Source organism: Colletotrichum graminicola (assembly GCF_000149035.1).
Source record: "Colletotrichum graminicola M1.001 genomic scaffold supercont1.5, whole genome shotgun sequence".
NCBI lineage: Eukaryota > Fungi > Ascomycota > Sordariomycetes > Glomerellales > Glomerellaceae > Colletotrichum > Colletotrichum graminicola.
This window is the reverse complement of record NW_007361009.1, coordinates 559,516-573,193: the sequence shown is the minus strand read 5'-3', so window position 1 is coordinate 573,193 and position 13,678 is coordinate 559,516. Positions and strand designations below refer to the sequence as shown.

At 53.8% G+C, this 13,678-nt stretch overlaps 5 protein-coding genes across 5 annotated transcripts; 1 reads left to right on the top strand and 4 right to left on the bottom strand.

Annotated features, from left to right (window-relative positions):
• Nucleotides 1-277: 277 nt before the first annotated feature.
• GLRG_02527 (uncharacterized protein) lies at nt 278-1,108 on the bottom strand (the record flags this gene model as incomplete). The annotated part of the gene is made up of 1 exon (XM_008092536.1): nt 278-1,108. One exon carries the CDS (start codon nt 1,106-1,108, stop codon nt 278-280), a length of 831 nt encoding a protein of 276 aa, XP_008090727.1.
• A 1,525-nt stretch (nt 1,109-2,633) lies between these two features.
• Nucleotides 2,634-3,398, bottom strand: GLRG_02526 (basic region leucine zipper; the record flags this gene model as incomplete). Its single annotated transcript, XM_008092535.1, has 1 exon — nt 2,634-3,398. One exon carries the CDS (start codon nt 3,396-3,398, stop codon nt 2,634-2,636), a length of 765 nt encoding a protein of 254 aa, XP_008090726.1.
• Nucleotides 3,399-6,902: 3,504 nt separating this feature from the next.
• GLRG_02525 (uncharacterized protein) lies at nt 6,903-9,528 on the top strand (the record flags this gene model as incomplete). Its single annotated transcript, XM_008092534.1, has 8 exons — nt 6,903-7,023; nt 7,075-7,097; nt 7,191-7,476; nt 7,550-7,631; nt 7,691-7,961; nt 8,045-8,394; nt 8,477-8,830; nt 8,919-9,528. 8 exons carry the CDS (start codon nt 6,903-6,905, stop codon nt 9,526-9,528), a joined length of 2,097 nt encoding a protein of 698 aa, XP_008090725.1.
• Nucleotides 9,529-9,809: 281 nt separating this feature from the next.
• GLRG_02524 (amidohydrolase) lies at nt 9,810-11,087 on the bottom strand (the record flags this gene model as incomplete). Its single annotated transcript, XM_008092533.1, has 1 exon — nt 9,810-11,087. The coding sequence occupies one exon, from the start codon at nt 11,085-11,087 to the stop codon at nt 9,810-9,812; it is 1,278 nt and encodes a 425-aa protein (XP_008090724.1).
• A 1,653-nt stretch (nt 11,088-12,740) lies between these two features.
• On the bottom strand, nt 12,741-13,599 carry GLRG_02523 (WW domain binding protein 11; the record flags this gene model as incomplete). The annotated part of the gene is made up of 2 exons (XM_008092532.1): nt 12,741-13,456; nt 13,527-13,599. The coding sequence occupies 2 exons, from the start codon at nt 13,597-13,599 to the stop codon at nt 12,741-12,743; spliced, it is 789 nt and encodes a 262-aa protein (XP_008090723.1).
• Nucleotides 13,600-13,678: the final 79 nt, after the last annotated feature.

The following is a 13,678-nucleotide window of genomic DNA, read 5'->3' as shown; positions in this document are numbered from 1 at the left end:
TCATCGTTGAGCAAGTGCCTGAGAAAGGCCCCTGGCTCCTTGGGTCGTTCGTTATCCACATCTGCGTGTGCGTCTACATCCGCCATTTCTTCTAGCTTCACTGTTTCAGCGGAGCCGAGTCGGCCGCCCTCGTGTGAGTTGAAGACATCTATTTGGTGTCGTATAGTGTCCAAAAGCGCGGACCGAGCCGAGGGATCGAGTTTGGAAACCACCGATTTTCTGGTATCTTGCTGTCAGCAGAAGAAGTAGTAGGGGGGAGCCTTAGGCTAGATCAATCTTACAATAGCTCCAAGAGAGAGGAAATGTCGTTTAGGGACGTGCTGGGGAGATGCGTCCCAGCACCCGATGCCCCTGATGCGGGAGGTGTGTGGTCCGCTTGAGTGGAGGACAGTTGCATCAACAAGTCGGCGTTCTTGATGAACTTGACGAGATCCTCGAGGTCTGTCTCGATGTTGGCAGTGCGCATACGGCTGATTATCTCGAGAGATTCGGCATCAGAACGCATGGACAGCAGGCGGAAGAGTTCTTCAAAGAGGGCAAGGCGTCGCTGCAGCCCCTCATGCTTGGTCTTGAGAGCGGCAAAGCGGGTGACGTCTGGGCCGGCGTCGTACTCGCACTTGGTGCGACCCATGCCGGCGCACAATGAGCACACGGGACGCATGCCATCGCATTTCGATTTCCTTCGACGACATGATGTGCAAGCAATCTTGGTCTGAGGGCGGCGTCTAGGTGCACTGGGCGTGGAACCGGTGGCGGATTGCGGGGTCGACTCCCGCTCCGATGAGGCGCTGCTGGCTACTGTTGGGCCTGCGGGTAGAATGTCTCGCTGGGGTTTCATCGTGACCTTGAGCATGCGAAGGCCTCGGGCGGGCCTGGTGGGCAACCAAGTTCGCCGAGGACTGTTGATGGGAGGCGTAGGCGTGTAGTAGTAGCCGTGACGGCGAGATCTCTGGCCGGAAAAGGAATGGGCGCGCGGGTGGGCGAATCCAAACAGAGAGAGGGCAGCACCAGAGCCGGAGCCTGAGCCAGAGCGGGCCTCAACCGCAAGAGCAGATCCGCCCGCGGCTTCGCTTCGAATGTCTCGATTTTCTGGTATAGAGCGCGTCATACTGCCGACCCGCCGGCCATTCTGATGATTGGTGTTTCGGGTCGGAGTCGATGTGCCGTGTGCCGTGCTGGATTTTGTCGATTTTTTGGTCTTTGGAAAACGTTGAAATGCTACCTCATATCCTTATCGCGGATGCAATTACCTAGCGCCTGTGAGGTAGGGGTATGACGAAATGGGTAAGGCGGCGACGCCAGTAATTCTTGTCAACTCTGGTGCTCAGGGTTGGTGGCCGCTGGGGGACAAAGAAGGAAAAGAGAACAAAAGAACAGAGGTGTTGGCTGGTGGTGCAGGTGCTAGTGCTGGCTGGGACCCTCACCCTCCTTGATTGTTCCAGTGCCGGCAATGCTCTTACACCGGCACCTCCCGACGAAAATGAGGAATATGGAATAGCAGTGATGAAAAAGAAAAAGAGCACGAGACGTGGAACTGGGGGAGAGAAAATAATGACATGGACTGGGACGTTAACTTTAGCCTTGTAAAGCTGTCCAAACTTCCATGGACCCGTCTGGCCACGACTCGGCCAGGCCATCAGCTGGGAAAAGCAGCTGTGCGATCTGTTCACCCACTGCAGGGCAGGGATATCGCAGGGAACCAGGGACCACTATGCTTATCGAGAGTTTGCCCGCACATCGAATCCCAGTGGTCGGTTCCTGTTAGCAGCCCCAGGATTGGACGCTCGCAACCGTCTGTCGTGTTTCCTTGTGGTCGCTGAAACCTGACAAAGTGCACGCGGGGGGAAGGGCGGGTGGCAGAGCAGAGGGTATTATTTTGCTGGGTTTGACGATGAACGGGACGAGAAAGGGCAAGAAGGCAGAAACCGAGTGCATGGCAATGACGACGACGATGATGAAGAACAATTGATAGCGACAACGATGATGGCATGACATCATTTGACCCGGACGTCGGGAACCGACCGTGAGATGCAATGTGCTTCGTATGTTATGCGGAAGCACGCATGTGTGGGTGCGCTATGGCCAGGCCCGTGAGAGTTGGTTGGTCGGAGACGTATCCGTGAGGGACAAGCCAACCCCCAGCTTGGCATATGATATGTGGACGTGGCTGCCCCTGTACTCGGCATAGCTCGACGCGCCGACATCATCTTCGAGTGGCCCGCGAAAGAACCAAGCCTTGTTCCATAATAATAACAATCAGCAAAAGAAATCGGAAAAGAGTCGCTCAACAGAGCTGGCTGTGCGAGGAAACAAAAGACCAAGTGGGAGAGGGATAGCCACGACGAGAAGAGCGAAGGAGAGAAAGAAAAAGAAAAAAAAAAAGAAAAAAAAAAGAGGGTACCGGACCCTACTTACTTTGGTATCCGACAGCACAGCTCTTCCATCTCTCAGCAGGTGTCATCGGCATCAGCACACGCCTTTGTAGCCTCCTTCCCTTTTGCGCTTTTCAATGTTCCAAATGCCTGGCTCAGCAAGCTCAAAATAGTTGCCGGTGTACGTATGCTGCGCGCGCGTGAAAGCGTAATACAACTCGGAGCCGTGGTCCTTCTTTCTGACCTGTTCCATGTTGGAACTCAAGCCGATGGGTGCGATACCGTAGGCACGCCATTTCCGGCAACGCTAACGGTGCTGGCTGTCCTGGCAATGTATCCCTGGATCATATCGCAGTCGCAGCTGCTATGCTGAAGGATCTGGTTCTTCAGGGAGAGCACCTCGTTTTTGAGCGCCACTACGCAGGCGTCGAGGTACATATGCTCTTTTGTGACTTGCTTTTCCTTGTTGGCCAAATCGATCTCGTACTGCTTCGTCTTCTCGCGACAACGCTTGGCAGCCGCTCGATTCTTGACGCGATACGGCATCTTCCTGTCTCTCACTGCTGGTGCCAACGATGCGTCGCTGTCCTTGTCCTCGTATGACATTGAGCTGGCGGGAGGGGATTCGCTGGCGCCGCCAACTCCGACCCACGCATGTTTGGGGTGGTTTTGGCTCATCGACACAAGGCGCGGGTCTACTGGTCTTCTGGCAGGCGTCGTTACCTTTTTCTTCGTTGCAGTAGCTCTATGCCCTGGCTCTGGCTCTGGCTTCGATCGGTCGCGACCCTTGGAAGGGGGAGGCTGCGGTACCGGGGCCGTGGTGAGGGGATTATCGGTAGAGGCCGGCCATTGAAGCGGCGGACTGAGGAAGACAGACTGCGGCGATTGAAGATACTGCTGTTGTTGCTGGAACGAAGGCCAGTATCCCGGCTGCACCGAGCTGGCAGTTGTGCAATGGAGTGTTGGTCCGGTAGCCTCGAAGGACTGCTGGCTCTGTCGTTCGGCCTCCCATTGAACGGAGCTCATTGATACTGCAGAGTTGCCCGGAGAGAAGACTGGCTCAAAGGGTTGGTAATCCCACCCAGGCCACTGCTGACAAAGCTGATCCCCGTCGGTCTGCGACAGGAAGGACATCTGCTTCGGGGGTATGGCATAAAGAGGCAGGGCCATGTACTGTGCCTCAGCCGTCACCACTGGATTGGGGTAACAGGACTTAGCCATTGATTCTTGTATAATGGAGATTAGCTAACTGGGTTCTGAGGGCAGGGGACTTGTAAAGGTTTGAGGTGGATACCTTCAGGACCGGCCACCCTGGTGGTGGTAACAAAATGGTAACGGTAAAGGAAATTCAATGTGACTAATGGTCACACTACCCGCTGCCTTGGCCTGTTACTTGACTGATCTGACTGCCAAGGGGGAATTAGGATGAACGCGAGGACGAGGAGGATGAGAGGGAAAACGCTTTGTGTCGAGAGAGCCAGGAGTAAGGCCCAATTGCTGACCTGTGGATGGATACAAGTTCAAAGTTAAAAAGAAGACACAGGCAACAGAGAAACTAGGGGTCGAGGAAAGATGACGAATACTGGGGGGGGGCAAGGACATATTTGACCGGGCCGAGTTGGTTGCCAAGAATGATTGTGGACATGAGAGATGGCCGAGATGGGGATGTTGTCCGTTTGCAAGTAACAAGGGACGAAGCAGAAAAAGGATGGATGGCTGGCCACCCAAGGCGTGGTCGTGGGGGTTGGACTCGCCAGATGTTGCAAATGGTGAATATGAGATACGTATCGTACTGCGCAAGGCATGCGCAACCCGGCAGCATATCGATAGGTGAGGCTCAGTGAAATGTCAAGATTGGTCTACAATGGTATTCCAGAAGCAAAACGAGCAATGCGGGGGGGGGGGGCTCGATACGTGGTACGATTCGACATGGTGATCGCAGGGTTCGGGACCAATGGCGACCATATCTCACGTCGATGTGCAGAGCAGCAAGTGAACACGAGGAAAAAAGAAAATAAAGAAGATTGAAGAGAGACTAGACGTCAACTTGTTGGGGAGGTTCAGCGGCAAGCAAGCGAGTTGATCAATCGGCCAGTGGTTGTTGTGTACATGCCGGAACGCATTCCGGAGGGGTTCTCGGCTATTGTGATTGGTCAGTACTAATACTGCCTTGGTACACTCCCAGATGCTGAGTGGATCTCCCCAATCTCCATCCCAAATCTCTACTGTCACCCCTTAGTTGACATGCTTCTGCTCTGCCTCAAAGGTTGAACCTTTTTTCTTTATCATTCTTCCTTATTTATTTTGCTGCTCCACGACGTAAAAATGCAGCCACGGGGAAGGGGATTACCTTACGTCGGACATGAACCCTCATGGCTTGCCTACCAAGCATATACAGCATTACCTAGGTGAGTAATCTACAGGCGTGTGAGAGGGCGGGTGTGAAAAGGGGGAGGAGGGGTCCAGGTAGGAGCTGTTGGGGGGAGGGCCTTCCCATCATGGTAGCAAACGCTCCCAGTGAGGAGGTTTGGGGGTAAGGCTCGGAGAGGCTTGAGTATTCATTTGGAAGCATGTTTGAATATAAACGCCTAGCTATATCTGTCCAGGTATTGCATACATCATGCCAATAAAGTATACAATCGCCGTCCAATCCCTCCGATGCAATGGTGGACACAGCAGAGCAACCTGTTGCTGTACCCGGTCTCGCCTGCTTGACGATGAGGTTACCATTTCTAATGATCCATGTTCATGGTCCCCTTACCCTTGGGACATACTCCTCGGCCCATCGTTGGACTCCTGCCATTCCACGGAAATAACCGTATCTCTGTACTAGTACCCTTGACCATGCTGGCAGCTGGAAAAGACCCACCACGTTGTTCCCTGATGTAAACCCTACCAGTAATCACGCCAGATGCCGTGGTTTCGGAACCTATACATGGCCTCCTCCCGTGCCTCGACATTTGAATGTTGAGGAGGTGACAGGGGCCGAGCACGGCTGTCGGTTGTATTGAGAAACGAACCGGAAAAGAAATGAGTACTAACATGCAAGACACTACCTATGTGACAGCCCACATCTGCAGCGACCGTCAGCGGACACCATGCGCACATCCCTGCGACGCATCCTGAGTTCCCTGCCTTGCTTTCTCCGCTTCTGCATTTTGCCCCCCCCCCCCCCCAGGAACAGTTGCAATTACTGCAAGTACCATCTACATACGGACCTTATGCTACCGGTACGTATCACTTCCAAGAGTCTGACTGGCGTCCATTGGAGCGAGAAGGTCCAGGCTACTCCAACACACGCGCGGAGCTCTCCCTGTGTGACTACTACCTAATACGGAGTACATGGAGCCAGATGGGTGGCAATCCAAGCATGCCAATGCAACTGAGGCTCTGGCTTGGCCATTGGGCAACGTGTGGCTAAGAAAATGGAAACCTGGTTAATGCCAGAATTCACACTCGGGACATTGAAGCAGGTTCAAGATCGCGCTGTATTCCTCTTCACGAGACTGCGGTTGTACCACACAGGTTTATCTGGATTCTATTACTCAGTAAAACAACCACATCGCCAGTGGCGATTTCCCTCGCACTGTCGTCTCTTGCCCCTCTGCTTGAACACGCACCTACGAATAGTTGAATACGGTTTGGTAGCTTCCCACGCCCGCTGCTCGCAACTTGAAGGAACCCGTCGCACGCCACCGAATTAGGAGCCGTCATTGGCTTCGGGGCTGGCTCCGGTCTTCCGCGGCCTAAATTCTAATCAATCGCACTTAAAGCTATAATAATACGACCCGCATTGTACGACTGGGTCGTCGTAGAGTCTATACGTTCAAAACTTTCGCTCGCAGAAATCTTCTATGTCGTCTAAGACATATACTCAGCATATCCTTTAAAATATAGCGCTTACCTTCTATAACTATAGAAGACTTAGCTACTTTAGTTCTTACTAAGTCTTCTATAGTTATAGAAGGTAAGCGCTATATTTTAAAGGATATGCTGAGTATATGCTAAGTCTATACCTTAGAATATAGTACTTACCTCTTATAACTATAGAGGATTTAATAAAAACTAAAATAACTAAGTCCTCTATAGTTATAGAAGGTAAGTGCTATATTATAAAGGATATGCTGAGCATATGCTGAGTCTATACCTAGGACTCTTGCACTCTTCACACTCTACGCTAAGCCTAAATAAGCCTACGGAGGTCTTTTTACCCTCCCCCAAACTTCGATCCACTGGCCGGATACCCCCCCCGAAGCTGGAATACCCCCTACCGAACTGGATCCCCGCTCCGGTGTCCCCACAGACAGTTATGTACACCAGCCTTGGTCGGCCAATCTTTCCTTTTTTTCCCCCTCTCCTCTGACGTAAGGCGTACTGCCCTCAAGCACTCGCCGGAATCCAATGATTTGATGATTACAACACCGGTGTCCCATCATACCATCGGGCACATGCTCTGGACCCAACTTCGCTATATACAAACCAGAAGAAGTGACCTCGTCCACGACCACTTCCTACAAGCCATTCTGAATTATGCAAAACACAGTGAAGCTGAGGCGACTGCTGCCGCTCAGCGCCAGCAGCCAGCCAGCGGTTCCAAACATTATATCGGTACCCAAGAGGAAGAGGCCGCAAGTGTCAGCCGCGTGCAATGGTATGCTCCTCGCACCCGGACGTTAAAAATGGTGTCTAATGCCATTCCTAGGTTGCCGGAAGAAGAAGATCAAGGTCAGTAGATACAACCCTTCTCATGTTCCATTATGTACCCTTTGTTGTACGCATAGTCGAGAAAGATTAAACTCCGGCTGAAAGTCATGGCAGTGCGATGGCGTCCGACCGTGCTGCTACGCCTGCAAGGCCTCGAATGCACCCTGTGACTACCCCGTCCCTGAGGGTCTATCACAAAGGGAGGCCCAGAAACAGAAGCTCAGTCATGTGTCGATAGCACATGAGAAAAGCCAGCGGGTCCTGGAACTACTCCGAGCGAATCGAGATGGGACCTCTCAAGATATTCTAAAGCAATTACAGCACTCGAAAGACCTTGATGAGGCTATTGAGTCCATAGCTGATGCTAGTCTGTTGCTTCCGCATATTTACAACCAGAGGAGTAGGCACTCCCAAAGTCTGCAGGTGTATAGGGGACTTGGGATGTTTTGGTCGTTGACATTATGGTGTCGTAGGCGACTCGGGAGACCCTGAAGACTTCACAAACCAACCAGAAGCCCTAAATCGCGAAACAGCAACTAGACATTTGACATCAAGGTACATCTAGCTCTGTAAATCCAACTGTTACTCATGTTACTGACCTCTCGTCGAGCTAGTTCCGATGGATTAGTAAAGGCCCTGCCAGCTGCCAACTTTGATCCCGAACCCATTATGCCCGTCTCACGCTGGACAACTGTTTCGCAAGACAACAAACTGTTGACCTACCTCATTGACCTCTTCTGGACCTGGGACGATACCCTGTCCCATCTTATCGACCGAGAGCTCTTCATCGGCGATTTGAGCGCCGCCAGGCCAGACTCCTCCACTGACCAGAACCGGGGTTTCTGCTCACCCTTCCTCGTAAACGCCATCCTCGCCGTGGCTTGTGTGTGTGCTTGAGATACTCCCCTACGCTCCCCTTGTGTCTTAATCAAGCCCTTGATGCTAACGGTTCTACCCGATGACTGCAGCTACACGCGACGAGGAAGCAGCCTGAGTCGTATTCAGGAGACATGGTTGCTCTAAGCCATAGATTCGCTAGTCATGCATTCGATATGCTCGATATGGAAAAGTGTGTCATCTCGTTGACTCTTCTGCAGGGCGCGGCCGTCCTCTGGCTCTTTGTCTGCAACCGGGGCTCTCAAGCGTTCCACACGGAGTGCGCGAGCCTCAGGGACCTGCTCCAACATACTTGGCTCGCACTTGGCCTCGATACCGGCAGCTCCGCGCACTTTGGGGATTCCGGAAAGAAAGATGCGCAAGATGCCAGGATATTGCAGGCGGCTTCTCACATTACATGGGGGTTTTACTGCTTCTTCGCGTACGTCCTCACTCACCCACCCTTGAATGGCTGTCCACCAGAACGCCGCGGCTGACAAGTCGTTTTTTTTTTTTTCACACAGAAAAATGGCCTTGCTATTTTCTCCAGACATGCTGGTCTCGAAGCCGCTCGTCATGAAAACGTTCGAGAACTTGGGAGTCCACCAAGGGTCCAGCTCACCAGACTCGGTCTCTTCCGCCGGCAGGGATGGCATTGCCAGCCAGATATCATACCAACTGCAAGTGTTCAGTGCAAAGTGCTCCCTTTGCGAAATTACCGACCAGTTTATATCGGGCTTCTTGAAGGACGGTCAAATGTCGCTCTTGGATAGTAGCCACTGCACGGCACTTTACAACAAGCTGCTTTGTTGGAAGCTGGCACTTCCAGGTCACCTCCTGACCAGCAACGGCATTTCTCCGTCCGTCTTGCTGATGCAGTAAGTCGCGTTTTTGCCCCGGATCTCTAGGTATCGGACAAGAAACTTCGACAGAGACCCTCGGCTAACACCCCTTCCCCTAAACCAGAGCAACGTACGACTTCGTCGCCTTGAAGCTCCTTTTCAGCTACACGAACCACGCGGGCACCGACCTCTTTGACAACCGCAACGCCGCATCCCTCCAGATCCTCCACGCGAACTCCATAATGACGAACCTCTGGATCTACCGAGGCATCTACACCATCAGGCACGAATACTGGGCCGCCGAGTACTGCTCCTTCGTCGCCCACGCCCTCCTCCCCCGGCTCGAAACCGACACCTCGACCCCTGAGATCCAAGATACCATCGGCCGCGCGTGCTGCGTGCTCGGCGAGATGGAGAGCGCGGGAGTCTCGGGGCGCGCACAGGAGCTGCTGGCCGGCGTCGAGGAGAGGGCGAGGGTCCTGAAGGTGCGGGTGCCGTCGTATCGGCGGAGGCCGACGGCGCACGAGGGCGCCGTCGCACCCATGATTCTTGTGAGCGGTGCGCGAGTCTTTGACGGCGCTAAGGGGGGTATGCTGGGCCTCGAGGACGAGACGTACACGGTCGGCTTCGGAGAGACTATTCAGCACGTGCAAGGTCCCGGCGGAGGGCGAGGAGGAGAACGAGGCGAAGGGGCGGCGAATAATGATGCGATTGTGCATCGTCCATCCCGTTGATTCACGGAATTTGTGATTTCTTTTCGTTATGGCTCTGGAAAGGCTTAGGGTTGAGGGAAGTGCCTCAGAACTCATTCTACGCCCTCAGCAAGGTTCCACAGCACTGGCATGGGTTGCAATAGTTCTGGTCTCAGTGCAGGGCTCACTCTGGCCACAAAGCCTTTTTACATTATATTTCATCTTATCACCTTACTGAATAACACGGCCGCGTGATGACCCAAGGAACATTCGAAGAAAGCCCCCCCACCCTTGGGACGTAATCGTCAGATACGCCGTCCACCTCATGCCGCAATTTTCTCAGAATCGACCTCTTCCCCCTGTATCCAGACCCTCCTGATGTTGCGGGTCGCATTGATATCTTCCAGCGGGTTCCCCTCGACGAGGACAAGATCGGCCCGGAGGCCGCTCCGGATGATTCCGCGGCCGCTGAGCCGGAACGCCTTGGCAGCCACGCAGGTCGCCGAGCGCAGCGCGTCGAGCCGCGACATGCCGGCTTCGACGAGCAAGCGCAGCTCCTCGTGCAAGCTCTCGCCAAACGGGATCTGGGCTCCCGGGACCAGGTTCGCCGTCGTGCCGGCGCAGATGGTGACGCCGGCGTCGTGCAGCGTGCGCACGGTAGCCGTCGCGTTGCCGTAGTCGCTGCCCACGGTGGCACCCGGGTCGGTGTGCTGTCTCGAGCCCGGGTCGGCAGAGTCATCGTCTTGGTCCCTCTCCGCGCCGTCGCCACCACCGACGCCGCGGCGCTGCGAGGGGATGCCGGACGGCCGGTCCCTTTCACCGGTGTCGGTGGTTGTTGTCGCGGTGGACGTGTCGGACTTCTCGGCCAGCGCGCGCCTCCACATCATGGCGAGCGTCGGCACGAAGACCTTGCCCTGGGCGGCCATCTCGCGCGCCATGGCGGGGTCCAGGGCCGCGTCGAGCGGCGCATGGGCAAAGATGTCGAAGCCGGCGAGCATGGCGCGTTCGTAGCTTGATTTGCCGGCGGTGCGGGCGATGGTGAGCTTGCCATGGGCGTGAGCGGTGTCGACAATGGTCTTAAGAATCTCGTCCGTCGGCAAGTGGGGGTCGACGGCGACTTTGATGAAGTCTGCTCGGTCCGGGCCGCTCGATTTCGCCGAGACATATCTCACGGCATCTTCGCGCGTGCTGATGACGAACTCGTACGAGCTGTCGTACAGCTGCGGTTGACAGTCCTTGGCAGACGTGGCCTCAGTGCCAGAGGTGAGGAAAGTGGGCAGGCCCGTCCTACCGGCAGCATAGACTCGCAGAGCCTGGCATTGCTGGGTATTGCTGCTCAGGTCGATAACGGTGGTCACTCCATGGCTCGCATAAGAACCAAGAGCAGCATTCGCACCCTTGATGTTGGCGTAAACTTCAATAATGCCGGGTAACAATGAGCAGCCACGCCCGTCGACGACGTGATCAGACGTCTCGGCCTCGGAGCCATCGGCCATGGGGTCTTGGATATTGCCGGCGGACCGAGTGAACACGACATTTCCAGCTTCACGGATCACCTGGCTATCGAAGACGCGAACATTCTTGATGAATATTTTCGTCATAGCACCGAGTGTCTCGATCTCGACGAAACGTGTACGTGTAGCGTGCTGCTAGGGTTACAATCCAGCTTTGGCTTGAGAGTGCAGTTTCGGAATTCGGTGGCACGATTGATTGCCCTTGATAGTTGGCAGACAGATAGGCTGGTAAAAACAGCCAATTCGATCCGGTTTCTTGATGCTGCAAACTAGAGTAGGCGAACACAGAAACCTAGTGATAAACGTGCACTGCGCGAACACATACGGCACCTATGGGCCACACAAAATGTGGCGAAAGGGTTTTCTAATGACAAATAACGGGGTCCGATAGAAAACAAGATTACAAGTTGCTAAAGGGATCAAGGCCGTATTTTGCTTCATAGGGTTGATCACATTGGCCTGGCCGGGGGTTCTATAGGATGCATGCGTTCGGAGAAGGCTCCTTTCGTGGGGCATCAATGGGGTTGAAATCCCATTTAAAGTCGGCAGGGAATGCCTCTCTAATGGGGCCCAAATAACTCGATTCAATGACTGTCGACGTCAGATGCCGGTCATGTTCGCCAAGCTGATTCGAGGAAAAGTCGACACAGGGCTTGCGAGCCAATTGGAGCATCGAGTTATTCGGAACTCTCTCCTGAATTCCTGGCTAATAGGTCGTGTTGCCGTATTTGCATCTTGCCAAACGTGGCGCCCATAACGCAACCGATACTGCGCCTTTCATCACAAGGCGCCGTATTGCGTCATTGGGAGTGGTCATGCTGAGACCCGTACTTACATCAGAACTCGGAAGTGCTACATGTAGTTGGTCCTCGAGGTGCCAATGTGGATCTCTTTTTCACGGGAGGCCCTCCGGTCTCCAGTAGCCCCGGAATACTGCAGCAGCTCGCTGGGATCCTTGCAAGAAATGTTGGTGCTTTCAGGGGATATCCAGAGGCTCGCTTTAGTTGTCATTGCTCTCTGTTGGAATATCATCTTCTGTGCTATCTCCACGCCTTAGGATTTCGCTGTTTATGTATGGCAGCAACCTGGAATTGTCATATCCTCTACCGAATCGAAGAGCTGTCAGCCAGAGCCTGAGTGCCACCAATAGAGTCGAAGACGCGCCGCTTTACATATGCTTCTTCGGAAACGACGTATGATACGGTGACAGTGATCATGTAGCGATCGCTTTCCTTTCTGTTCTTCAAGACTGGCCCAACCTTCGATGAGGCTTGATAGACTGCCAGAATCAATTACCAATAGAAACCGCACCACTATTGGGCAACTGGGACGAAGGTTGGTCAGCCATGCTTTTGCTGCTCTCGTAACATTGGTACTCTGACTTTGGAGTAATCCCTGCGCCACATAACCCGCATGTCGCCAATTGGGATGCTCCTCGTATCTCATTCCTGATTGTAATACCAGAAGACGATGCTTTCATCCCGCAGTCTGGGTCTGGTTGGAAAACTAGGCGGCAAATGCCGCAGTCCTAGAAATGCGAAAGCGACTGTCACTGAGACAGTTAGGTGGAAGCAGTCTCGATAGTTGCACAGTTTCGTGTGCTGCGCAAAGCTGCGGAGAAGCTTCGTTGTGCGAGATGCGACTAAGCCGCGAGAAGTTGCGTCTCACCGCCAGGCTTCTCAGACTGTGCTATCGGCACAACGAGGGTGATAGTAATGGGGATGTGCAATTGACCCCGGATCAAATATCGTCATCGTCGGCATCTTCAACCATAACCCTCTTGGGTCCAGCGGTTTCGGCTTCGTCTGTCAAGGCCAGTGCCTTCAAGTAACCCTCTTGTTCGAGCTTGTCTGCTTCCTCAGGTTCCATCAAACCACCCTTGCCCTTGCCTTTATCCATCTTTATTTTGACTGCGGTAGGCACAAATGCAGATACTGCCTCCTTCGCCAGGTTTCGAACTATAGGTTTGGCCTCATACACAGTCTTCGGCTCTGGCGCTGCAGGCTTTTCCTCCTTCTCGTCCGATTTCTGGGTTTCGGCCTGCTGAGCTTGCCAGCGAGCTCGTCTCTTGGCGTACCATTTATCCATCATTTCCTTTGGAATCGGCGGCGGGGTATCTCGCGGCATGGGAATACTTTTGACATCACTAGGGACGTCCTCGTCGCTTGTTAGTTCGTTGTCGTCCCTTCTCCGCTTTCCAAGGACTCCTCTTGAGAAATCACCACCTCGGTTGAAACCTCCATGACCAAATGAAGGGGCCTTGTCGCCTAGTGCTTCGCGGGCCTTTTTCACTGCACGCAGCTCCTTCTCGAGACCTTCGAGGACTTGTTCTTCGTGACGAGAAAGCTTGCCACCCCCCGTTGTTATGGCCTTGAGGTCGTCTATCTGCTTCTGGATTCGTTCGGGATTTCGACGAGCAAGCTTCTCATTGCGACGGGATTGGACTTCAGCCTTGCCTGGACGGTTGTTGCATCAGTAAAAACGTCGCCTATAACGGTGAGCACAAACCCCGGGTTTGGGGCATACCTTTCTTGATTGCTTTGGCTTTTTCAGCTTTCCGCTGGGCTTGCACAGGATTGAAGTTGCGTTCCTTCGGCATCTTGGGATGTCGAGCTGGTATGGGATTGGTTGGGCCGACGTGGTGAGTTTCGAAGTCGTTGTCAAAGTTGATATCAGAG